A 26,673-nucleotide genomic window follows, 5' to 3' on the forward strand; every position below is an offset into this window, starting at 1 on the left:
TAGAGCGACGACAGAGTGCTTGCATTGTGAAAATGTGAAGACAGAGAACAGTCTTCACGTCTGCGTTGCGTTTTCCTCTAATAAAACCCTGAGGGGCTTGCATTGACTGTGACAGGCATTAAGGATCACCTCACAACTGTCTGTTTTGCACATCTGGGCAAAAATCCCTCCTGTAGTAAGGAATGAGTGTGTCCACTTTATGAGACGTGGATCAAACACTTGCCTTTTTCCAGTTTTTAAATTCCTAATTATTAGATACTCTCAAAGCGGCAATTCTTTCTTTTCTAAAATTACTTCTGCTGTTGACACATCTATCTTGCCTACTGCGTGGTGAATTTCTTCTAAAGCAGGGCCTCTGATCTAGGGTTTTGTCTCCTGGCACCATGCTTGGCACATAACAGGTGGTCAATTAATATTTGAGATGTAAGTCAACACATGTTTAAAGCAGTATTAACAAGCCATACTTTTAGTTCTGAAATGCAAAAAATTAGAAGCCTCCAAATAACCATTTGGGTAGTAAGAGGACAAAAGTTAAATATATTTATATTCTCTTATACTTGTGTCAAATATAACTGGAATGATAATGATGTTTGCCTGTAGGGAGCAGAACCAAAGAAAACTGGGGGGACAGGGCTGAAAAGAACACTTCCAACTGTATAGCCTTTTATACTTTTTTGATATTTGAACCATGTGAACGTATTCCAAACGATTTAATTTAAAAACTCTAGCAGCAGGGCAATGAATTGTAAATCCTTTATTTTGGCAAATATCAATGGCATTCGTTACTACCATGGATCTATTATTATTATAGCTCAGAGGAGAGTTACTCACTATCTAGTGAATTCCATTGTTATTAGACACTAAAAACAGGAAGAGACTGGAGGGGGTTGAGAATGGGATAAGGAGAGGAGAAAAGAAGCTCAGGGGACAACATGAAGTCCTACCCATCCTCGTTACCAGGAAATGAGTAGACAAAGCAGATCTAACTTAAATGCCGGCCCCTCCAAAAAGGTTTTCAGAAGAGGTCCCGTAACAATCACTCACTGGACAAAAAAGGTTGATGTTTCTAGAAGAGATCTCCTTGACATGAAAGACCAACTTAGGAACAATGTACACAGCACCACGACAGAGCTGGATCACGGCAGCCTGGCTTCAATTAAGACACAACTGTGGACACAGCGATTTCTGGGGGACAGCGCTCACTCACAGCCTTGCTGCTGTCCTACGGCATGAAGATGTTGTACACGGTTCTCACGTAGATGTCATCTGGAGGAGGCTTCCTCTTGCTGCCAGGTTCAAGGAATTTCTTAATTGTAGGGATATTACTTATTTTCACTGTGAACTCCTGAAAAGGGAAAACGCAAAAGTTCAAGGCTAAAAGCAAAGGTATTCATTTCTACGACAATAGGGCGGTGCAAAATGGCCCATCAGTTTGAGGTTAGCAGATGCAAACTATTACGTATAGAATGGATAAACAACAAGTTCCTACTGTATAGCACAGGGAACTATATTCAATATCCTGGGATAAACCACAATAGAAAAGAATATAAAAAAGAATGTATATAAATATGTGTATAACTGAGTCACTTTGCTGTACAGCAGAAATTAACACAACCCTGTAAATCAACTATGCTTCAATAAAAAAATAGACAAAAAAAAAACCCCAAAATGGTCCATCAGAATACGTTCAATAAATATTTGCTATAGAGACCCAAATAGAACTGTCATCCAGCACCTGTTTAGGGTCTGATCTCTTGGTATGATCATTTATAATCTCTGCCAACAGTGGCTGGAATCTAGGCCAGGCTCTATACAAATCTCACGGTTCATACTGAGATGTGAACTCTTTTCAGAGACAGAAAAATAAAAAAGATACTTAGGATAGGCGTATACTTGCTTAAAGGAAAAAAGGAAGGATGAAAAAGACATAGGAAGTACCTCAAATGTATTGATCTCAGAAAAAATGCATTTAAATAAAAGTCATTTAAATAAAATTGTTTCAAAAATTCATCAGATAGTACAAGTTACATTTTAAGATTCAGCTGCCTTGACATTTTTACTCCTATTAACAAATGAATCCTCTTTCTGGCTATGTGTGAAAGATGGCCAGTTGCATTTTTTGTAGCCTAGGGCTCAGTTATCAGATACCAGATATTCACGTAAACTGTAATGGAAGAAAAAAAATCTTATTTTTCATTCATAGAGTCAAATCTTACCAATTTTCAGTAATTAAGAAGAAAAATCCATTTGATCTGGTGAAAATTCTGAACTACACGAAGAACTGTATATCCATCATATATAATTATTCTAACAAAATCTTTCAAAATAAAGAGGTCATTGATTTAAAAAGCTACTATTTATTAAATGTATACTATGTACAAAGCACAGCCTTAATTAAGCAGGCATACAAACATACAGAAACATTCATACATATATCACTAATATTAACAAAAACTAATAATTATGTCAATTAATTCTATGTAAATATGACAATCTTCTCTTCTTATTACTTATTTGAACCATTTGTATTACGGTATTTGTATTATTTGTGTTATTACCAATAATTAGAAGCTTTTTCCAAAGGATTTATCATTTCAAGATTTATCTGGGGCTTACACATGTCATGTATAATAAAACTTTTGTGACTTTTGACTATTTTTTTTCCCCTTTAATCAATGCAGGAGTGACCCTTTAATTTAATCAGATCTGGTGTTAGATTCTGAAGTCCTTTAATATTGATACTTGACCTGTTCAGGTATTAAATTTGTTTACACAGAAGTACCTGGGATTTAAAAAACAAATTGTTAGCATCATGGATGGAAAATATCCACAGGTCCTTGGGCCATTTCAGGGATCTACTGGTATTAAAGTCAAACTGTAAAATGTCCATCTCTGTGCCTGCAGGAAGAAAGGAACAGAGAGCTAAACTATATAATGGCTGTTTGCCTTGTTGAAGATTTCTGTTCTCATTTTCTGGGTGTATGTATTTAACCGGTGGTTGCTGTCCTCATTAGTATGTCAAAATGATGTTCACTAGACTTGGAAAAAAAAATTTTTTTTAAGTATATGTGTTACTCTTTGGAGATTTAGTGTGTGTCTCTCTTGGCTTTTGATAACTTGGTCAAAGATGTGTCCATCTGGTCTTTATAGGGATTGGCAACCTTTTTCTATAAAGGACCAGTTAGTAAATATTCTAGGCTTTGCAGGCCATACGGTCTGTATCAGAACAACTCAACTCTGCTGTGGTAGCACAAAAGCAGCCTTAGACAATGCATAAATGAACGGGCCTGGCTTTGTGCCAATGAAAGGTATTTACGGACACTGAAATTCGAACTTCATATAATTTCATGTGTCATGAAGTATCACTATTCTTTTGATATTTTTTCAACCATTTAAAAACGTAAAAACCACTCTTAGCTCAAGAGTGATAAAAAAACACGTGGCAGGCCTGATTTGGCTCAAGGGGCCAACCCACCAGCACAGAAGAAAGCCCATTGCATTTGGAGATAAAATGCTAAGATTCTAGACAAAGTTGAGACACCCACTAACGAGGCCATCAGGCTGCTGACGTCTTTACCCTGGGTCTCTATTTCTTCATATGTATTCAATATATTGAAGGCATCGGATGAAACTTGCTTTTTAAAGCCCTTTTCTGCTTCTAAATTCTATGATCGATCCTGCAAGAATAACACCGAAACATCAACTGAGTCACGCACACAAGTCTGTCCTTGGAATTTGAGGAAGAATAATGGTGAGAATTCTCTGGGGTGATGTTTAGGGTGCCTCTTATTAGCTCTCAGAACTCAGGCTACAACATTTCCAATTTGAGACCATGTGATTTCTGAGAAAGGGAGCCACACCCTGATGACAAGGCTGTTTTTGATGGTGACTCTCGGGTCCTCCCGTCAGCACATCCAGCACAAGTAGATGAGCAGCCCCTGGTCCCTACAACTACGTCTCCAGCAGGTCCCTACTGGCAAACTGTGTATGGAGTTCGTTGCAAGAGTGTAGTCACGCAACAATACCGAGGGACAACTTCTTTCACATGTAAACGATCTTTCAGCTCTAAGGGTCTGGGAACCAGAAAACCAATTTCAAGTCTGCACCTTCATTTCATTTTACTAACTAGAACCTGAAAGAATTACACACACACATGCGCACACACACCCATACACAGCCTACCAAACAACAGATATCGAAGGAAGGCCTAAGAGTTCTGGGCCAGTCTTCTCAAACGTTGTTTTATGTACCTGGAGGTGAGGAAAGGCAGACAGGATATTAGGAATTTTCTCTTCTAGAGCCAAAATGGTCTGGAGTAGAATTATGTCTGCAAGGCTCAGCTGATTACCAACAAGAAACCTTTGTCCATGACCCCGTAAAACCTGCAGGGTATAAACATTTTACATTGGTTATAGTACTTGAGATGGAGAAAATGATGGAGCTGTGGAATCAGTGCAGTATCTGAGAAGGGCTGAAACGACGACCTTGTCCTTTTATCCTTTTACGAATAACATCAACTAAGAAGTTCCCTATATGAGAGGGAGACAGTGAAAAAGGTGTAGAAATGAAAGCATCCTTAAGTATCTGCTTTACAGCAGAATGAGACCCTAAAAAGGGGAAGGAAATATTAATTCTAGATTTAGCATCCAGGGCTTTAAAAGGATACCTCTATTCCATAAATGTATCTACAGAAAAGAATTAGCCCTGATGCATTCAGGGGAAGTGATGTAAGACGTAAAGCCACTGGTCCTGTCCAAGGAGTCTAATCTCATTTGCCAGTTCTGTGTTTCTGTGTGTCAGGACTCACAGTCATAAACTAGACATGACAGTAAAAAAGCAGGCTTCCTTTCACGTCTTCTAAGACAGGGAAAATTAAAAGAATGAGAGTTCATCCTGACTCTCATTTTGAGAGTAACACAGGTGCAGAGATTCATAGGAATAGATGGTGATCGGGAAGGGGCAAGGAATAGTGGTAGAACAGCGAAGGTGCCCTTTGCGGATGCCCGTGAGTGTGAGTGTGTGTTTACGTGTGTGTGACAAGGACTCTAATATGACTCCAAATCAAACAGAGCTACTGGAGCTGGACAGGGAGAGGATGAAGAGTCCAGAGTTGCAGTCCTGGCTCCTGTCTTAGGCATGTCACCCAGTCTCTCTGTGATTCTATTTCATTATGGGTAAAAAGAAGGTGACAATTATTTAGCTCATATGTTCGGTGGAGCCCTGACACAGTCTGGGCCACAGGGACAGAGGAACCGGCAGTGACCCTTCTCCAAGGCACCTGTTCCTCCCTCGTCCCAGCACATTTCTGCATCATCGTATTTTACGTTCACAAACTGCCTGTGGGCAAGAGGCCACGAAACCAAGGACAGAAACACTCAGAAAATATCTCTCCTCCTTCTTACATCTAATTCCACATCAATGGCCAGAGGAAGTCTGCCAATTCCAGATTTTCACGTTCTCTTGTTTTTTAATTGAAGCATTTAAAATAGTCCCTCTCAGTTGAGGAAAAGAGAGGAGGAGTTTGAAGCTCAGAAAAACAGATATGGCAATGAGACAAGAAGTAACAGAAGAGAAAACAAAAAGAGCACAGGGAAGAGAAATAAAACAGCAATGGTTCTTCTCTTTATACCAAACTATCAGGTAGGATGATGAAAGAATGAATGAAGTAGGTGGCTTCTTCTCTTCTGTATCCTGCACAAGGTGGCACCTGGCGAATGTAAGCATGACAATGCACACATGGGTGAGCTCATATTTTTCCCAGAAAATATGGAAGACTCTGGAAGAGTCTGAGCGGCTCCAAGACATCCTGGCTTTGTGCTTGATGGCACCTGTGAGCCCTCAGGAGTCCAGGAGGTTGGTCTAGCAGGGCTCAGCTTTACTCTGCCTGAGCAGAAAGGGGCGTTTGTGGTCTGGTGATGCCATGTTCACAGGCTTCACTGCCACCTACCTTTTCGAACACAGGAAAGTATCTAATTATAGCCTTCTGGGCCATGTTCACCACTTCCTTTTGCTGATCGTCTGGTTTGAGGAAAGGATGCATGATAATCAGTTCCAGAAGATCCAGGGTTCCCTCCACATACATGTCAATCCTTCAAAACACAAAAAAGCGTTTTCTCAGTCACCCCTCTCTTTGAACTCACTGGCTTCCACAACTAAGTATCCAGAGTGTTTTTCTCTTAAGGCTCTGGCAACTTAAACACCAAGAAGCATTCATCTCCACCTGTCCCTTTAGAGCAAAGATGCAAAGTCAATTCTAGCTGTGATCCAGAAAACTCTTTCAGAAAAACCTGTCATACATCTCAAAGCACAAGAGCCACGAATGTCCTTTCTCCTGGCCCCTACTCCGCCACCCTCACTCCAGCACCTAGGCTTGGTGCAGGTGGAGCTTCACATTTGTAAAAATAGTGGGTATCATTTATAGGATGCTTGGTGTGTACCAGGCACGGTGCTAAACACTCTATATCCGATATTTCACTGAATCCTATGGCATTAGGAGGCATGTGCTGTTATTATCCCCATCATACTGGAAACTCATCAGGACACTGGAGCGTAACACTTTGCCCTGGGTCATGATCCAGGAGGTACAAGGACCAGGCTCTGAGTTCAAATTATAATCCAGTGCACAGTATCCTGGGCCTTGAATGTCACAGCAGCTTCCTATTCCTAATACTCAGCGATAATACATTTGCAAGAAAGGTATAAAAAACTATCAAAGCATTTAAACATGTTGAAACCTGCGCCACACCCCAGACACAGGCTCTAATATCTGAATTCAATTCTTTTCTCTCGTTTTACTCAGATTCTCTGTACTGATTTTCCAGCTGGTCTTGACGACCTTTCTGGGCGTTTGTTCCCTGTTCCCACTAACGACACAGGACATGAAGTGGACGGGTGTGCTGTAGAGGACGACTAATCAGTTAAGCATTGGTAAGCGGACTAGTGAGAACACGCCAGAGGGGCCACAGTACAGGGTTCTCTCCTTGAGATCTTTGCCGAAGAGATGGTGCTTGTCCGCTATATAGTGGAGGATGCTCCGGGTCTGCACTAGCTTCATCCCATCAATTTCAACCATTGGCACTTGTTGGAACAGCAGGTGGTTACCTGGGAATGGAAGCCCAGAGTTAGAAGTGATCTCTTCCCTGCACCCCCATCAAAACATGCTCTGCTGAATGAAAAGGGACAGTGGGATCACAGCCTTAGGAAACAGTGTAAAGCTCCCCCAACTTCATTCAGGGGTGCAGATTTAGCCATAAAACAAGCCTGAAGACTAGCATTGATCCAAATCTTCCCTTTTGATTTTCACCCCAGGAAGAACACCTAGCCTCAGTGACAAAGGGTAGGGGAAACGTCGTGAAGACATTTTTTTTAGAGGTGCGCGGGCCAATACAGTAGCCAGTAAGCGGCGTGTGTATACTTAAACCCAAATTTAAGTTAATCAATTTTTGTGTGTGTGGCTGCAATGCACAGCTTGTAGGATCTCAGTCCCCTGACCAGGGACTGAACCTGGGCCCACAGCGGTGAAAGCCCAGAATCCTAACCACGAGGCCACCAGGGAACTCTAAATTAATCAAACTTTTGAAGAATTTAAAACTCACTTCGTTAGTCGCCCTGGACACATTACAAGTGCTCAAAAGCCACATGTGGCTGGTGGCTCCTGCGCTGGCCATTGCAGAAGAGAACATTCCCATCACTCTAGAATGTTCTATGACTGCACTGCTTTGACAATCTGATCATGAAACCTAAGTCACCAGCTGATACTCACGTACAGGCGTCCACTACCACAGACCACCTACCACCAAGTACGTTGTCACTGGTCAAAAAGTAACCCACTACTTTCTTCAAGAAGCCTGTCTCAAACACTTTCCCCACACCAAACGTTGGGGAGAGCTGCAAGTATAGCATACAGCCCAGCCCTGGGGGGGCTCGAGGCTTGGGGGCACACGCGGGTCGAGGGGAGATGTGTACTCAGCACCGGCCTGGTGACGCCAGGCAGTGTCACTCATGACGGGGGCATCACAGCCCTGCAGAGCTGGCCCCTCTCCGAGGAGCCTTGAGTTGGGCCTCAGGACCCTGCTGATGGCCGGGAGGGAGGATGCTTACAGGGGCCTGGGTGTGGAGGGAGGGTGTGACCAGGAGTTAAAAGGGGGCCTTTCACTGATGTCACACCTGTTTGGTACTTATTTCAGAAAGCGGCCCAGTGTAAATGGTGACTTTTATCTGCGTACTTCAAGCAGGTGCAGATGCCTCAGGTAATTCGGAGGAGGTGGAAAATGAGGAGGGAAGGGATGAGGGAGAGGAAGAAAGGGGGGAAAGGTAGAGGAGGGCGGGGGACGAGAGAGAGGTGGAGAAGGGCTGCCCACTGGGACGGAGGGAGGAACTGCTCCTTCCCTTTCGCCAGCTTTTATAGAACTACTGAATACGAAGAGACTTCCTGGCAATTTCGGCTACTGTTCCCTCTTGCTTGTCTGGTTTTAGGATACTGGTCTGGATGCTTAGTGTCAGCAGTATCTTTGCCCTTCCACGTAAATACGGGTTCTTAGAAAAGAAAATCAGCATTACCGACAGTAATACATGTTGATACTCACCATCCTGCAACTTCTGCAACTGTTCTTTTGTTTCTAAAAATTCTTCATCAAACTAAATTCAAAAAGACACCCCCCCCCAAAAAAAGAAGCGAAATGTCATTACAGGTTCAGGACTGAAAATACCAAGTTAAACTGCCTCAAAAGCAGAGAGAAAGAGCATACTCAGTACCCACATCTTGTTTCTAAATATCACTGGACTCCCAGAAGAAAAGGTTGACTCTGTTATGTCAGAAAGTGAGGACGTACTCAAAGACTAATGGATATGTCAAAAGCAAAGGCACGCAGGACCCTACCCGAGGGATTCTCTAGCCACATCTGGGACAATTTAAGTATCGAAAAGAGTGATATCAGTTATGGATTAGAACACAACAAAAAAAAACCCCTGTGTCCATAAATGATGATTCTAAAATAAAAGGGAGAAGGAAAGCTCTCTTTTACAGAATTAGCACTAATTAATGTAGAATTATTCCTAATTAATGGTAAAATTAGAAAATCACCAATTTTCACCCCATAATGTAATAACTGATTCTAATAAGGATCATAATGGATGCTGAAATCATTGGGTCATGGGCCATAGAATATTCACACAATCTCAAAGTGGCACCCCACAAGTTCCTTATTATGACAAAGAAAACACATCTCTGCAGATCTGGAGATCCCACCATCCACCTAACCAAGTGGTCAAACTCAGCTCCCCACTGGGGGACACCCTGAGACATCACGTGCTCCCTGCTGTGACACAGTGAGGACACTGCACCACTGCAGAAAGCTCAACAACCGATTTAACTTGGATCAAACTGCAAGGTGAAAATGGGGCATATCCAAGATGTGGGACACTCTGTAACATAAATGGCCTGTTTTGTTTTTAAGCTCCTCCAGGACGTGCAACGTTTGGAAACTGGTCTGGGGGACTTTCTGCCTCTGCTGTTCCCACTCTGTGGTCCTCACTACTTCTCTGGCTCCCGTTTCCTAGCCATCTATGCTCTTCCCGACCAAAAGCATGAATTCTGCTCTCAAGGGCAAATCTTTATTTAAAAGGGAATCGACTTTAGCCAGGTAGCCCTCTTCTGATAATTCTTTACGTCATTTGGCCTCCAAGTCACATAACTGATTCTTTACTTCTGTTGGCAGAAATTCATGCAAGAGAGTCAATTCCTCCTTCACACATTCCTTTTCTGTTAAGTGAAGGGTAGGGAAGAAACGAACAAAATGCAGGTTCTGTTCTATTGATAGATGAAAAGAGACTGGAGAAATAACCACCAAATATCTGAACCTTGACTAGATCCTGGATGGGGGGAGGGGCAGTTATAACTGCTAAATAGTTAAGTAACAGTTACATAGACTTTTGGGGGACGAGAGGGAACTTCTGAATATGCATTGTATATTAGATGTTGTAAAGTTAGTGTTAACTTTCTTAATTGTGACAGTGATATTGCGGTTATTAGAACAATGATTTCTTTCTTTCTTAACAGGGAGATACATGCAGATGTCTGCAACTTACTTTCAAGTGATTAAGAATAAATAAAGCAGAGAGAGAAGAGGGAAGGAAGCAAATGTGGCAAAATGTTAACAACTGGTTCATTTAGTTAAAAGGTGTCCATTGTACTATTACAACTTTTCTGTAGGTTTTCAAGTTTTCAAACTAAAAGGCTGGGGGGGGGGCGGCGGGGAAAAACACTGAAAAGTTTCTTTTCTTGTGATAGATAAAACTCGTGCTAATGTACTGATGCCCTTCACGTGCCCACTGAGTCCCCAGATGGTTCCCCACCAGCGTCTCTCCCTGCGCTGCCCCATCATCCCAGGAGGGGCAGAGCTGACAGCATAGACGTGGCCATTCTCTCTTCCGCCTCACCGGGCATCAGGATGTGTAGGCATGGCTTCTCCTACTCCCAGCGTCCTCCCGTGTGAGGACGGGGCCTCAATGCCCCTAGAGGCACTCCATCTGTGGCCCAGGAAGCACTAACTTCAGGGCAAGAATGTTCTAGGCATTTGTCCAAATGCCCAGCTGGTCAGGTGTGATGCTGGTGGTGTTCCCTCTGCACCACGGCTCTCACACTTTTATGACCACGATCATTTATAAAGCACATGGGGAAGTGTGTGTGTGTGCGTGTGTCTCTAGGCTCTTCCCTCAGAGATTCACATCCAGTAGTTGGGAGAGACCAGAAATGTACATTTTAAAAAAACGAGTCCTTCCAAGCAACATGGATGGACCTAGAGATTAACATACTAAGCAAAGTAAGTCAGACAGAGAAAGACAAATATCATATGATATCACTTATATGTGGAATCTAAAAAAAAAAATGACACAAATGAACTTATTTACAAAACAGAAACGGACTCATATACATAGAAAACAAACTTATGGTTACCAGGGGGGAAAGGGGGTGGGGGAGGGATAAATTAGGAGTTTGGGATTAGCAGATACACACTACTATATATCAAATAGATAAACAAAAGGACATACTGTACAGCACAGGGAACTATATTCAATATCTTGTTATAAGCTATAATGGAAAATAATGTGCAAGATATATATAACTGGATCACTTTGCTGTACACCCGAAATCAACTATACTTTAATTAAAAAACTTTTTTTTTTAATTCCTTCCAAATTGTTCCGATTCTGGTTTTTGACTTCTGGGAACACGTAGCAAAATGCATGCTCTCTCTCACCAGAGAAACTCTCTTCAGTCAAAGTTTATACAACTTGGTCTGTAAGAAGAATCTAGCACCAGAACAGGAGATTAGAGGGTAGGAGAGGGAGGAAGGGAAAAAGTCAGCAGGCAGAGCTCAGAGGAGCTGGCGACTGTGTGCCCGCTGCTGCGGGCTGTAAGGACAGACAGCGTGCAGCTTCATCCACACAGTCAGCCCTCTCTGTGCCCTGATGGGGTGCTGTTCCCACTGGGCTCCTTGGAGAAGTGCCTGCGTCCACACCACGCGCTCCCTCTTCACACACCCCCTTCTTCTAAGTGAACTGCCCAGAAGTCCTGAATGAGGAGTTAGTGGCCTTCACATCTTCTCTTTTACGCTGTTCATCGCCCTCTCCACAGGGAGGATGTGACCAGGTTTGGGGTGGGGGTGGTCTCTGGGCCCATGAAGCTCCAAGCAGCCAAGAAGCAGCACCCAGCACAGAGCAAGGTCTGAGGACTCAAACCAAGCGTGAGATGGAGGACTGACTCCCTGAATTAGGCCACGCTGTCTCTCAGCAGGTGTGAGGCACCTAGTTACTGGGATGCGTATGCTTTACACATCAGGCTCTAACCGACACCGTGACCCTGGGAATCATGAACTCATCCAGTGGCTGCCAGCCTGGCCCTCCTGTTTCAGATCTGTATGAGCACAAATGCAGCTGAAAATGTCACTGGGCACAGAAAGGACAGGGACGCCTGGTACCACCTTTTGGGAATTGTTCCTGCAAACCATGTGGTCAGCCCTCGTGAGGGAGGCCAGTCTAGCTCCCTCCACCCTGGTCAGAGGAGTGGGCTTGAGAACCACGCTGGGCTAATTACTGTACCCCACCTGCCTGCCTGGTTGAGGGTAGGTAGATCACATGACCCATGTTCCTTTTTGTTTTTCTTACTTAGGGTTGGGCTTCTATGACTGTAACCAAGAATGCTGACTCACAGCAGAGTAGGAGGGGCAGAATGAAGCTAGGGAAGAGGAGCTTTGACACGGGATTCTAGTACATACACATATAAGACACCCTCTTCAAAACCTATTAAATAACTGCAAACTCAGAAGCATACAGGGGTTAGACAGGTGACATAAATCAGCTGACTAGGTTCAAGTCAAAGGATCAAGAATTGTTTCACTTTCCTCTTAACACAATTAGAAAATATGTCCTGAGACAATAGGGAATGGTGGGGACTATGCGGACTCGAAAGGTCCATCTCTAGGGACCGTCCCTACTCAGAAGCAGCAATTGCTGCCCTATGGGAATGAGGCTCCAGGATCATTAGATCTTCCAACTTCTCAAGAGAAGTCAGAAATCAGAATTTGTATATAAAAATGATATAGACTAATTTAGAAAACTGTAAAAACACTGTGTGGTGAGTTATAATGATAGGCAAGGAAACCAAAACCAAACCAAACCAACAATAAGAAACAAAACCCCAAACACGTCAACCCTCATTTGTCACCTCTGGAGGTTGCTAGGGTAACGACTCATTATTCTGAAAATTGATAAGTGGCAGAATCAAGCAATTATCCTGCTTTTCTTATTTGAACTGTACTTCAAGGTAATTAAGTAGTTAATCAGTGAACAATTACTCTTTACAAGAGTATCACAGTTAATAAATTTAGGTGAAATGACAGAATAGAAAAATCACCATTTTGTAACCTCTAACAATGGTGATGATCAAAGCTGCAAAAGACACTTGAAAGGGTGATGGAGGAAACTTCATACTGTGTGGAACAGGCTAAGGTCACAGGAACACACTGATCAAACTCAGCAACGCTGAAAACGAGACAGGCAGACATCATGCACCCCGGATGTCGCACAAGAGAAATATGATTGCAGTATCACCTCTGCCGCAGTCTGGCAGGAAAAAAAAAAACAGAGATAGAAAGAAAAAAAGGAGCCTGGATTTGATCAGACTTCTGGATCCAACTAGTAGTTTACAGGAAATATAGAGAATAGAACATGTTAAAATGAGAGTAAAGCCGCCAAATCCAGAATGGGGTGCATTCTAAACGCAGTTTCTTCCACAAATGGCACCAGAAACAAATGCAGACACTTAGCACCCAGATCTTGGCTGCTAATACCATTTTCTAATAAAAGGGACCAGGGCTCTTTGGAGAAGTACTAGGGCTAGGGCAAGGAAAATACAAGATGAGCCTGGAGCATCTTAGAGTGTCAGAAAGTGAGAAAATGCTGAAGGAAAATAAAAAAGTAAAAAGGGCTACATGGAAAGGACATAGGAGCCAACCTGAAAGAGCCCCAATGGCCAAAGCTGGAACTATTTGAGCAACAAAAGAATTATTGAATTTTAATCGAAAGGATAAAATAAATATACTTAAATTCATGCTGATATAAATAAATGATGGAATAAATAAATAAATGGGGGGGGGGAGACAAATCTTCCTTACATAAGAATTCTAAATGCAGATACCAGGAGGGAGAGCTTAATTCCCATCCTTGGGAGTGTGGGCAGAATTTAATGATTCTCTTCCAAAGAACAGAGGGAAAATTAGTTGATGAATGAAGGAGCCAAGTGACCAGGCTTAACTGCACCAGTGACGACTCATGATGTCCTGTAACCCCTCATATCATGTAATAAGAAGGACACTTCACTCCGTGGTCTTCTTCCCTCAAACCCGGTCTAATCATGAGAAAAACATCAGACAAACCCAAAATGTGGAGTATTCTACAAAAAACCTAACCAATACTTTTCAAGACTGTCAAGGTGGTGAAATAAAGGAAAGACTAAGAAACTGTCACAGATGGAGGAAAGCTAAAGAAACATAATGACTAAACACAATGTTGGATCCTGGAATAGTAAAAGGACATTAGTGGAAAAACCAATCAGATTTGAATAAAGTCTGTAGCTTAGTTATGCACCAATGTTAATTTCTTGGTTTTGATGTGGTTAGGTAAGATGTTTTCATTAAGGGAGACAGAGACAGTTACATGGGAACACTCTGCACTATCTTTAGAACTTTTCTATTAATCTGAAATTATTTCCAAATGCAAAGTTTATTTTTTTTTAAATGCAGAGGAAATGTTGCAGATTTTTTAAAATAATGAACGAAACGTAATCAAATGCAATGTGTGGACCTGATTTAGATCCAGACTGAAACAAGGCCTGTTTGAGACAATCAGATTGTTAGGTGATAATAAGGAACTGTTGTTAATTTTGTTGGGTGCGATAATGGTATCGTGGTTATGTTTTAAAATGCTCATCTTTTAGAGAGCAAAACTGAAGTACTCACAGATGAAACGTAAAATATTCCCAACAAAGCAAGCAGAGGGGAGGAGATAGATGAAACAAGATTAGCATAAAGCTGATGGTTGTTGAAGCTGAGTGACAGGTACATGGAACTCATGGCAATGTCCTATCTTTGCTCGTATTTGAAAATTTCCATAAATAAGAAGCTACAAGAGCAGAACAAAAACAAGACCAAAACCATTGTGGGCCAAAGCATACAGGAAGGAATGCAGACAAGATAGGAAGGCTGCCGGTCTGAAGCCACTGAAATAAATACGAAATTCACCTAGAGATTCTATATTCACAAAAGTTCTGGCTGTTAACTGGCAAATTGCAGGTTCGTTCCTTTTCTCCTCATTAATAAATATTTACTGGTGGTAGATCAGAAGCCAATGATTAAAGCTGAAAGTTAAATACAATTTCATCAACTACACTCCATTTATAAAAAGAAAAAGTCTTGAGGGGAAGGACTCTTCTGACTCACTGAAGCAGGTCTGTAATATTAGTGGGAGAGGACAGGGCTCCGCCATTGACGTTTCCCTCAAGTCTCAACGTTGTAGGACAAATCTGTGCAGAAACAGCATATAGGTAGGGTACCTCGACTCCAGCGGCAGCTAAAACCCATCGCACGGATTCCATCCGGCCTCGTCCATTTGGATAGTGGAGTTTGGGCTTCGTAGCCATCATGGCCTTGCAGGTTTTCTGAAAAACAAACGCAGCAGCTCCTCGCAAAAGAACAGCCTCAATTTCGAGTCCTCAGCCCAGAGCTCAGGCGCTAAATGAATATTCAGGATTTTGGCACAGAAAACTGGGGGGTTTTGTGGTGGTTGGAAGGGAAGGGATTTTGTGGGTTTTTTTTAACTGCGTTTTCCCTCACTCAATAAAAACAGACCACCATTTTAAAACTTAAAAACAAAACAAAACAAAACACTTGGCTTTCATACCGTTTCATATCGTTACGATTTATTACTCTGGATCTTGGGAAGCTGGGGCCATTTGCTGTAAAGACATCTATCTGTACTAGCAGCATGGGACTTCACAGAATCAGAACATCATATACTTTGACCTTGAAAATCTGAGATTTCCCAAATTCGGCCTTTACAGTCCAGACGCCAAGGGCCGCGGAGGAGACGTACACACCCGTGGAACCTCTGCAAAAATTCACTTTCACACGCATCAGATTTGAGCCTCACAGCAACAGGGAGGTAGGGAGGCCGAGGATTACTACTGTCCGCAAGACGTGCGTCGGTGGGCAGGCCCGCGGTGGCGGCCTCGGATCCTGCACGCCCCCGCCCCGCCCGGACACGGGCCCCCAGCCCCGGGTGCGCCCAGGCCACCGATCGGCGGCCGAGATAGGCTCCCGGCGCTCCGCGTGGCCGCTCAGCCCGTGCGGCCCGCCCCGGGGAACATCCGACCCTGCCTTCCACCCAGGGTTGCCGACTCCACAGAGCGGGTTAATCATGATACGCACACCGAGCCAAGCAAGACCCCACCCCAGCCCAGGGGCCCCCGTCTGCCCCGATGGGGGCGGGGGCGCAAAGGACCGGGGCAGGAAGACAGGAATAGGAGGAATGCGGGGGTGGTTCCGGGATGGAGGGAGAGTGAGAAGCTCGGAGGCGGGAGAAACAAGACGAGGGGAAAGGGCAGGTGGGGGCGGCAGAAGGGATACAGACCTGGGTCCGCTCGGAGTGACCAGAACCGCACAAAGCCCCCAGCAAGCGGTCTGCAGCCAGGCGACCCGTGGGAGGCCCGGGGCGCTCTCGGTGGGCGAGGCTCCGGAGGATTTCACCAATAGACACGGCACTATTTAGCATGCCCCTCCCACCTGCAAGGCATGCTGGATAATATGAAAACAACCCAAAATTAAGCCCGTTTTAACACCAATTTTAGCAATTTTAGGATTAAGTGATCATTTAAGTGTTAGTTAGGTTAAGCCTTTAAAGTGCCTTTTAGAGATCCGACTAGGAAAAACAAGTCGACCTATGCAAAAAGTTAAAAATCTCTTCAGGTTTATATATCGCGTGCTTCCCTGGGTTGTTTCGGATGTGAGGGCGATCTGGCTGCGACATCTGTCACCCCATTGATCGCCAGGGTTGATTCGGCTGATCTGGCTGGCTAGGCGGGTGTCCCCTTCCTCCCTCACCGCTCCATGTGCGTCCCTCCCGAAGCTGCGCGCTCGGTCGAAGAGGACGACCTTCCCCGATAGAGGAGGACCGTTCTTCGGTCAAGGGTATACGAGTAGCTGCGCTCCCCTGCTAGAACCTCCAAACAAGCTCTCAAGGTCCATTTGTAGGAGAACGTAGGGTAGTCAAGCTTCCAAGACTCCAGACACATCCAAATGAGGCGCTGCACGTGGCAGTCTGCCTTTCTTTTGAAAATGTTTTCAAAAAAGGATCAAGTAATTCATACAAAAGAGGTGTTTTTGAAAAGTAAGCAAAGTTCCATATATAGCTATGTATGTAACAGCTCATTATTAAATGTGTGATTATATAATTTATATATAAAATATATATTCATTTATATATATTATATACACATATATTTTCTATATTATATATAATATTTTTTATATATTGTATATTATATATATTTACATATACATATATTTTTTTCTCCTCTCCCCCTTTTTTCTTCCTTGACCCAGTGAATCGTCTTGAGCTTCTCCTTCATTTTGTACACTTTCGACAAAACTGCTTTAAGCCACAGGTTAAACATAGCACCTTCTTGGATGGAAGGAAGTGGGGGCCTTGGGGTAGAGGTATCAATGAGGCTAAAAAAGTAATTTGGCTGGTAGATAAGTAAGAACTTTAAAATATTTTAAAACCGTCAAGGTTAGTATAGAAAAATTCACATGAATTTTAAAGTTAAAAATATATGCCTCCAAAAGGCCTTCAGAACTATCTCTTGCTTCTAGAGGCAGCTTCTGCTATTTCTCAGGCTATAGATGTTGTTGATTATTGTTTTCACCCAGGAGGGGTTTTTGAGAGTACCTGGCTAGAGAAGCCTGTGTTGCTGATCAATTACAGCAACTAACGAGATCAGATTTTATTTTCCATAGATTTCTCTGGCAGAAACGTTGAGGATGAATTGGGACTGTGTGGGGTGGGGAAAGAGAGACCTGTTAAATGTCCGTGTGAATTATAGTAGCATCATAAATTTGAAGAAGATGGGTGAGAAAAGGTGAAATATTAATGAGGTGGAAAGGAGAAAGAGAAAAGGTCTAGAATGATGCCCCCCCAAACACACACACACACACACACACACACACACACACACACACACACACACACACTTCCTTTTCCACCTTCCTTGTTTATTTTTCATAACATTTATTGTCATCTAACATACTATGTATTTTATTTATTTTGTTATCTGTCTGAAATTTTGATAGAATGTATATTCCAAGAGGTTAGGGATTTTCATATTTTTTACAATATACTTTTGTATATCCTGCTCTTAGAATAATGCTTAGCACAGAGAAGGTGTTCAGAGAACACTTGTTGAAAGAATGAATGAATGGACAATACCTTGCTTCTAGCTCCGTAAAGGTTTGGGGGAAATAATCATGAGTAGGTTTGTCTTTCATTCCTGCGAGTCGTACAACTGGAAATGTCCACTAGACAGTTGAAGAGGCCGGTGGGAGGTTGGGGTGAGCAGATGTAAGCTGTTATATTCAGAATGGATAAACAACAAGGTCCTACTGTGTAGCACACAGAACTATATTCAATGTCCTGTGATAAACCATAATGGAAAAGAATACTAAAAAAAGAATTATATATATGTATAACTGAAGAACTTTGCTGTATAGCAGAAATTAACACATTGTGAATCAACTATATTTCAATTAAAAAATAAAAATAAAATAAAATAAAAAAAGAGGCCAGTGACAACTCAGAAGAGAGGACTGAGATGGATTAACTTGGCAGCAAAAGGGTGATTTTATCCAGAGAAAGTATGTAAAATAAGAAGAAAAAACAAGAACAGCTGGGCACACCAAGAGGCAGGAAAGTCACTTTCAAATACGGAAAGCAATATGTGTTCAATTTCATTTTTCTAACTCTGACCTAACACAGAGATTACTCAATTTGACATAGGTAGGAAGCCATATATATTTCTTTTTTTTTTAAAGTGAAAGGTTTATTCAGAGAAATACACACTCCACAGTGTGGGCCATCTTGGAAGGTGAGAGAGGCGGAAGCCATATTTTCCAAACCTGCTGAAGGTGGTCATTATCAATTTTTTTCCAACCCACCTTTCTACAAAGATTCGCTTTCATTGAACTAGGTAGGACAAGCATTATTATAAACGTTGTTGATCAGCCAAACCTTTATCTCCATTTACTTATTTCTAATTGGTTGAACCATATCAAATTGCTGGTATTTTACTAATTTTTTCTAACCTACAAAAATGGACACTTCATACGTCCAACCTAATAAATTAGGGGTCATATCATCCTAGTGACCTTGTTTACCTGAAAGAGAAACTAAGGTAGTGTCTTAAGACTCTCATTAAACAAGCCTGTGGAGAAATTAAAAACTCCTGTTATAATAATTCTGCTATTCTACAACAGGTATGCTTAGGTCATTCTGCTCCTTGGAAGCCCCTGAAATCTTTTCTATTTCTTGGAGACCCTTTTCTATTCTTGGAGACCCTTGGAGTTGCTCTCAGCCTGCGACAGTCTTACTCATGGTGTCTTTCTACCTACCTGATATATATCAATATATTCAGAGGCCCTGAGAACTCATCTCAGTCTTTGACCCTTCCCGCATCCAGGTCCGGGGATATTCTGATGCGGAGGAGCGCATCACCTACGGATTCACCAATACAAGGTTAATTGGTAAATCATATTCCCTCAAAATTCTTTCAAGGTTTCAAAGAATGTTTGGGAGAAGAATTTCCTGTGCAATCCTGTATGGAATTCATGAAGTTATGAGCTTCTTTTGAAGGTTTATATTGTACACGTGAGTGTACTATGAAAGCTAGAAAAACGCAAGGTAGGTATTAATCATGATGAAATCAGCAACAAGAAATTGTTTTGACCTGCTTTTTTTTCCCCAAATATTCCTAGTCACCTAACTTGCTAAAAGCTAGTTTAAGAAGCCTCCACATTGCAAGATAACGTTTCTTACTGCTAGTCTAAGTGTATGCTTTCAATTTCACGGCAGTAACACTATATTAAGCGTTAAGGAGAAGTTATAAAATATCAACATTCCAAATTAGGAAATAGTAATGTTATTGTCTGATGGAAGAACATAAAAACAAAACCAGAACACTCAAATCAATTTTTCTTAAACTGTAACTTTATTTGGAGCAGAATTTTCCTTAAGTAAAGTTAACGTTTTTAAACACCTTAGGACAAACTATTCAAAAAAGGAACATTTTATTTCAGAAGGGGCTTGAGTAAGTGGTTTTCTGTCCTCCTACCTTCCCATCATATGAATATTTGCTTTATAATTAAATATATTCTTAGTTACTCCCTTGTAATCAAACCAGGAGACTAAATTGCTGTCAGCACTGAAATATCCACATCAGAAGACTGTTCAGGTCATTTTAAATTCACATTAGCACAGTGACTATAAGAAACTGATAATACAGATTAACGTGATATTTGCCCCCAGTTTGTCTTCTATGGGTTTCCATGAGAAGGTCCTCACAATAAATTATATAAAATACAGTACTTTGGTTGGAAATTGTAAAAATAATTCTAAAAATTAACCACATATATTAAACAAACAAGTTGCTACAGTATGCTTTAAATGATATAAAATAATTAGTATGTCAAACATTTTTCTTATAAACATATTGCTTTGGATCATACATTGAGCTGAAACATACAGCCTGCATTCTTTTTCTCTCCTAAATGGCACAAAACAATGGCTTGATGCCACCTCATGGAAAAACATGGTGCCCGTGAACTCCATCCAACAGTACTGGTAATTTGTACTTAAAAACAAAACGATTCTTGCGTTACATGGGTTGCCTTCACTGTATTCAATTTTTGATAACTCCAGATGATGACATAGCATCAGTTTATTAGACGTATATAGTCCTTTAGGCAAGAGATGTGTCTAAAAAATTGCTTAAAAATCAGTTTTCTTCCTATTTAAATCATACATGAGCTGGGTGAGGGCTTAGTAATTAATGGCAGCTTATTGTCAAATTAACAATCACACCAAGAGTAGCTTTTATGCCCATGCAACTTTCCCTGCAGTTCACACACATACCCTTTGGCATACCACTGTCACTGAACCTTTGGGCACTGTACCATTTCCTGACGTCCCAGAAAGCTTTCTGCCTGGAAATGAGGTACGGACGTGGATAGGTACAGTTAAACTCATCATTCTTCTTGGTGTCTTGCAGTAGATTTTGTAAGTCTATAGTAACTAAAAATATAGGCAACAGGTAGCATTTCATTTTCACTTAACAAAATAATGGTGACTATTTGCTTCTATAGTAAACAGTTTGTATGCTCAATTTATCCTTTACCCGTTTCAGGGCGGGGGAAAAAGAGAACTTTATAGGATTTTGCTAGTTCTTTAGAACTGACATTGTTCTTTCAGCCTTCTAGTTTGCTCAATGCAGCGTCAGCTTCTTGACTTGCAAATGAATAAACATGTTTTGCTTCCCAAGGGAAGTTGTTTGCTGATAAACAAATGAAAGAGGAAGAAGAAGAAAAGTGAAATATTTTCTGAATTTGGGCCCTACAAAAGTAATAGAAAAACAATTTTATAATGTGTAATAACCAGGTGACTGGGTTTTTCAATTAAAAAAAAAAATGTAATGACCTGAACATAAGCTATAGGGCCAAGAATATGGTATTCACAATCCATCTGGTTCTCTAGGGGGTATTTACAATTTAAAACCAGCTTTCCAGCAAGCTGGGTAAGCTTTCAGATTAACTTACTTTTTATACATAATACAGAAAGGGGAAATAAATATTAACCTCATAGTAAAGGACTCATCTCTGAAAACACATTTTCTGTTGCTTGAGATAATGAGAATATAATACAGAAATGAATTCAGCTTCAAGTTGTGCTTACATATACATCTTTATTTCCTGAAGCTTTGCTGCCAGTTTGTTAACAGGAAAATATTACCTCTCAAATCCACATCCATCATGTGCTTTTCTCATGCCCCCAGCGATCATGGTGCTTGGTCAAGTATATTTTTGAGCCAGACTCTCCAAAGCACAAATTACTCCCTGATTTTAGGTGAGGGCACCTTGGGAACCATCCTGATTTGTTCAAGCTGCAACGTATTATGAATACGTCAAAGCAAAAATTTACCAACTTATTAGGTTGAACCATATCAAAGTGCCAATATTCGTTTTAACCTACAAAAATGACAATTTCATTGGCTCAACTTGCTATATCCTGGAACCAAATGAGAGTGACTTGAGCCCTGGGAGAAGGTGAGTCAATAAACTCAGGAGATTATGTCGCGTTTACTGACGGTGACCTTCTCTCTTGCCTTTCAGGCAACCATGAGTGGAGGCGAGTGTGCCCGACAGAGGTGGATCAGAGTGGACTTTTTGTCTTTTTCTGTCTCCAAACTAGCTTTGTCATTTTCAAAATTGCTGTAAACATTCCTCTCAATGGAACAGCCTCTGCCCACCATATAGAGTTCTCACTGTTGAAAGAAACTACACAAGGGTTAAGAGTTCTTTGAATGTGGCACGTGACAGACACTGACATCACGGTAACTGTGACTTCCCAGACCAGTGGGACCTCTGCCATCTATCTTTCCTGCTCCCCAAATTGCCATGAAAACTGAGCTAAATGCAACATTCTGAGGGTTAGGATAATAAAAAAATCTTCTGCTGCTTTGAAACTTAGTTTTTGGATCATGCATCTTGGCAGGGATATAGTTTAAGTGACCGTGTTAACCTTTACGTGAAGAACATTTTGGCTTGAAAAGCTTCCTTTTTGTGGGTACTTATACAAGTTGACTTCAAAAATGGAAGAAAATAGAATATCATGGCATAGCTTGGTTTCAGCTGGATATCTCCAACCACCAAAAAGGGTGTTATAAACATTTCTAAAAATATTTACTTAGAGTTCTTTCATCTGGGGAGTAAAAAGAAAACAAAGTGAATTATGTAATAGTACTTTTAGAACAGCACAGCGGTATCAAAAAGTCAAACCAATAACATGGTATTGAGAACGGCAGATGGTCAGTTTTCTGGCGCTGAGGTCAGTCCAAAAAAGCCTAAAGTACCGAACATGCCACATTTAAAATTTAACCACTTCGCAAATATCTGCACACATTGAGGAAAAAACCCTTTATCGTGTAGCCTTAAATTGCACCCCTGTTGCAATACTGCATCATTATTATTCTATTTTTAAAAATCTGTATAAAATATTATCTGGAAACCCAAAGGAAAATCAATTAATCTTTAAAAAGTTCCTTACAAAGTTGACTGTATAAAATGCTAAAACATAATCCATATGTACAAAATGCTGCTGTTTAAGAAAATAATGGGACCCAGTTTTAGAATAAAATAACTTTGTACAAAAAAAGGTACTGCATTCAAATCAATATTTAAAAAAAAAAAACTTTAAAAATGAATATTGAAATGTCTCAGTTCAGAAGAATAACTATAAAGTGTTTGCTTTTCCACCATCCGGAAGTCTCTTGCAGGTAGAACACCAGCTGGCCGAGGGAGAGCGTCCCGCTGTCCCCTACAAAGGGCTTCGTGACAGTCATCGCCGAGATGCGTACTTAGCAGCCCAGTCCGTCCGGCCGTGCACGGGCTGGACGGCCGGAGGCCGGGGCAGCGACCCGGGAGTGCTTCTAGGTTGGGTGTGGAAAAAAGGTCGCCCAGGATGAGGTCTCACAGTCTTCAGGGAAGAATAACCTGCAATGAAAGAAAAAGGTGGGTCTGACTGATACGGGACCCATGCAAACAAAGTGCAGCAAAGAGCATCTTGGTGACAAAAATATTAGCAAAGGAGAGTTCAAGGGCAGCCGCCTCCTCAGAGTCCTCCCTCCCAGTTAAGGACAACCCCATTCTATAGTGGTCAGGCCAGAATTACTGGTGTCATCCCTGACCCTTCTCTTTTTCTCAGATCCCACTTGTAATGTTCAGCAAATCCTATTGGCTCTACCTTCCAAACCTACCCAAAACCTGGCCCAGGTCAACCATCACCACCGGCCCAGGCCAGCCTCACTCCTTGCCTGGATAATCGTGACAGCCTCCTGGTTGGTTTCCCTACTTCCACCCTGCTTGCCCTTTCAGTCTAGTGACAACGGGGCTTGAGTGAGCCTGGAGGTAGAAGTCAGATCCCCTCACTGCCCAGCTCAGAACCCTCCAGGGGCTTCCATGTGGCTCAGAGTCATGACGACGTGCTTACAGTGACCTGTGGGGGGCGCCCCCCATCACCTCTCTGACTTCCTCTTCCTGCTCCCCTCCCCTTGTTCACACCATTCCTGCACTCTGCCTCCCTGCTGTTCCTTGCATCTACCAGGCCCATCCTACCTGGAGGCCCAGGCACTAAGAGCCTGCATTATAGGGCTTGCTTGCTCACCTTCTGTAGATCTTTACCCAATGGCTCCTTTGCAGTGAGGTCTTCTTCGGCCGCCCTATGTAAAATGCATCTGCACCCCACACTCCCTACTCCCTGCTTTATTTTCCCCTTAGCACTTTTGGAGCATCTTATTTGGTCTACTTATTGTCTGTAGAGTACAACTTCCAGGAGGACAGGGAGTTTTGTGTCTCCTTCACTCGTGGACCCTAGGCCTACAAGGTCCAGCACGAAGCAGTTGTTTGATAACTATTTGTTGAATCAATTCATGAATAATAATAATCTGAAATAGAACTTACCAGGGGAAGGGTCAGGTATAGGTGCCACATGGACCCTCTGCACAGTAGAACCGATTTCTTTTTTCAGAAAGGAAGGGATATAGTTTCCAGTAAGTCCACTAGAACTTGTTGAGGTGGAACCAACTGATTTGCAAAAGGAAAAGCTTGTTACTGCAAAGACTTGCACAGGACACCAATGGGGGTAAAGGACAGTGGGGCAGGACCATAGAGAACCAGGTTTTGACTTTCAGGGGCAAAGAATTAGGATAAAAACAGTGAATTCCGAGCAGAGCATTCCACCACACCACACTGCTGGAAACACTGGGGGATGGGGCGAGGGTGTGCAAAGACAGTGCTGACCCTGTAGCCTGTACCCACAAGGAGGCTGGTGGGTTGGTTTGCTTAAAAAAGGGGAAATTTGGAATTTTCTTTCTGTTTGTAATAATAAGTTTAAGCTGTTCTGGAATTTTCTTTTTCTGCTCCATAATATACAAGAGTTAGCCTTCCATGTCAGTATATACAAATTCCAGAGTATGGTTAAACCATAACTCATTTAACCATTCTCTTATTGATCAGCATACAGGTTATGTTAATTACTTAGCCATTATAAGTAATTCTATGCTATGTATTCTTGTCTAGAACCAGAAAATTAATCATTATTAAAATATATTAAATATGTTCACTTTTTATGTCATTTCTGTCTTGAGAGAGTTCTAAGGGCAGAAACTGGGTGCTACTCATCTTACTGTTCCAGGCGGTTCATGGAAAGCCTTACATATAGCAAGTAATCAATACGTATCGGATGGGTGAATGCGTATCTATAATGAGCCTTAGTATTAAGACTTCAAGGTGCACATGGAATAATGAAGAATGTTATACAAACGGAAGTTATATCCATTCGGAAGAGTTCATGAGGGGGAGAGTTGCTCTCTGTCTTCACAACACAGAGCATTCTTGGCAACTGCTCAAGGCAGAGTGGGAAAAAGGGTCTGGAGCTCGAGGAGCTGTGTTGGTCAGCTGGAGCACATTTTGCAATTTTGGTGACTAGATAGATAAGAAGAAAAATGGGAAGAGAATTTGAACAAGGAAATCACAGAAGGAAAAAAACGTAGAGTCAGTAAACACAAGAGAAGATGATCAACCCTCATTAGTCAACGGGGCATGCGGGTTGAAGCCACAGTAAGATGCCATTGCACACCCTCAGATGAGCACCCGTTTACAATCTCAACAGTACCAAGAGGCATCAAGGGCAGAGCACAACTCCCACACCCTGCTGGACAGCAGCTGGGCAAAACCTGTGAAGTCGAAGATGAGCACAGCCTTTAAGCTAACGTGTTTACGTCATACCCAGAAACCTCACACGTGCACACCACCTATGGGGGGCATCAGTGTTCACTCCGGCGCTCTAACTGTGAAAAATGTCAACAACTTACATGTTGGTCAAGAAGAGAAGGAATGAATAAATTATGTTCTACGTGTCCATCAACAGACGAATGGATAAAGAAGACGTGGTATAGATATACAATGGAATACTACTCAGCCATAAGAAAGAACAAAATTTTGCCATTTGCAGCAATATGGATGGACTTGGAGGTCATTATACTAAGTCAAATAAGTCAGATAAAGACAAATACTGTATGATATAACTTATACGTGGAATCTAAAAAATATTAACAAAGAAACGAAATTGAGTTATTTGTAGTGAGGTGGATGGACTTAGAGTCTGTCATACAGAGTGAATAAGTCAGAAAGAGAAAAACAAATACCATAGGCTAACACATATATATGGAATTTTAAAAAAAACCCGGTTATGAAGAACCTAGGGGCAGGACAGTAATAAAGACGCAGACGTAGAGAATGGACTTGAGGACATGCGGAGGGGGAAGGGTAAGCTGGGATGAAGTGAGAGAGTGGCATGGACATATATACACTGCCAAATGTAAAATAGATAGCTAGTGGGAAGCAGCCGCATAGCACAGGGAGAGCAGCTCAGTGCTTTGTGACCACCTAGAGGGGTGGGATAGGGAGGGTGGGAGGGAGACGCAAGAGGGAGGAGATATGGGGATATATGTATATGTATAGCTGATTCACTTTGTTATATAGCAGAAACTAACACACCATTGTAAAGCAATTATACTCCAATAAAGATGTTTTTAAAAAAATATTAACAAACTAATGACTGTAACAAAAAAAAAAAGCAGACAGATATAGAGAACTAGTGGTTGCCAGTGAGGAGAGGGAAGGGAGGAGGGGCAGTATAGGGGTAGGAGATTAAGAGGTACAAATTGTTAGGTATAAAATAAGCTACAAAGGATATATTGTACAGCACGGGTGATATAGCCAATATTTTATAATAACT

General features: G+C 41.9%; 2 protein-coding genes across 7 annotated transcripts in view; both read right to left on the minus strand.

Annotated features, from left to right (window-relative positions):
- Positions 1–739: 739 nt before the first annotated feature.
- On the minus strand, positions 740–16,311 carry LOC309607588 (glutathione S-transferase A4). 5 transcript variants are annotated; one of them, XM_082346287.1, is made up of 7 exons: positions 16,186–16,310; positions 15,110–15,214; positions 8,586–8,637; positions 6,969–7,101; positions 5,948–6,089; positions 4,251–4,382; positions 740–1,345 (listed from the first exon to the last, which is right to left on the minus strand). In XM_082346287.1, exons 2-7 carry the CDS (start codon positions 15,197–15,199, stop codon positions 1,223–1,225), a joined length of 672 nt encoding a protein of 223 aa, XP_082202413.1. In that variant the 5' UTR covers positions 15,200–15,214; positions 16,186–16,310; the 3' UTR covers positions 740–1,222. The 5 variants fall into 5 exon arrangements, with proteins under 5 accessions (XP_082202413.1, XP_082202416.1, XP_082202415.1 ...); XM_082346290.1 differs by lacking the exon at positions 16,186–16,310 and adding an exon at positions 15,457–15,517; XM_082346289.1 differs by lacking the exon at positions 4,251–4,382 and having other exon boundaries at positions 16,186–16,311.
- A 3,479-nt stretch (positions 16,312–19,790) lies between these two features.
- The window catches only part of CILK1 (ciliogenesis associated kinase 1), a 33,929-nt gene continuing 27,046 nt past the window's right edge, over positions 19,791–26,673 (minus strand). The window contains exons 12-13 of one of the 2 annotated variants that reach the window (XM_082346257.1): positions 24,336–24,458; positions 19,791–23,369 (exon numbers count right to left, since the gene is read on the minus strand). In XM_082346257.1, the coding sequence (XP_082202383.1) occupies positions 23,215–23,369; positions 24,336–24,458 (278 nt within the window). In that variant the 3' untranslated portion in view covers positions 19,791–23,214. The other variant, XM_082346258.1, reaches the window with a different exon arrangement.

The sequence above is a fragment of the Balaenoptera borealis genome (assembly GCF_965194805.1).
Source record: "Balaenoptera borealis genome assembly, chromosome: 12".
NCBI classification, from domain to species: Eukaryota; Metazoa; Chordata; class Mammalia; order Artiodactyla; family Balaenopteridae; genus Balaenoptera; species Balaenoptera borealis.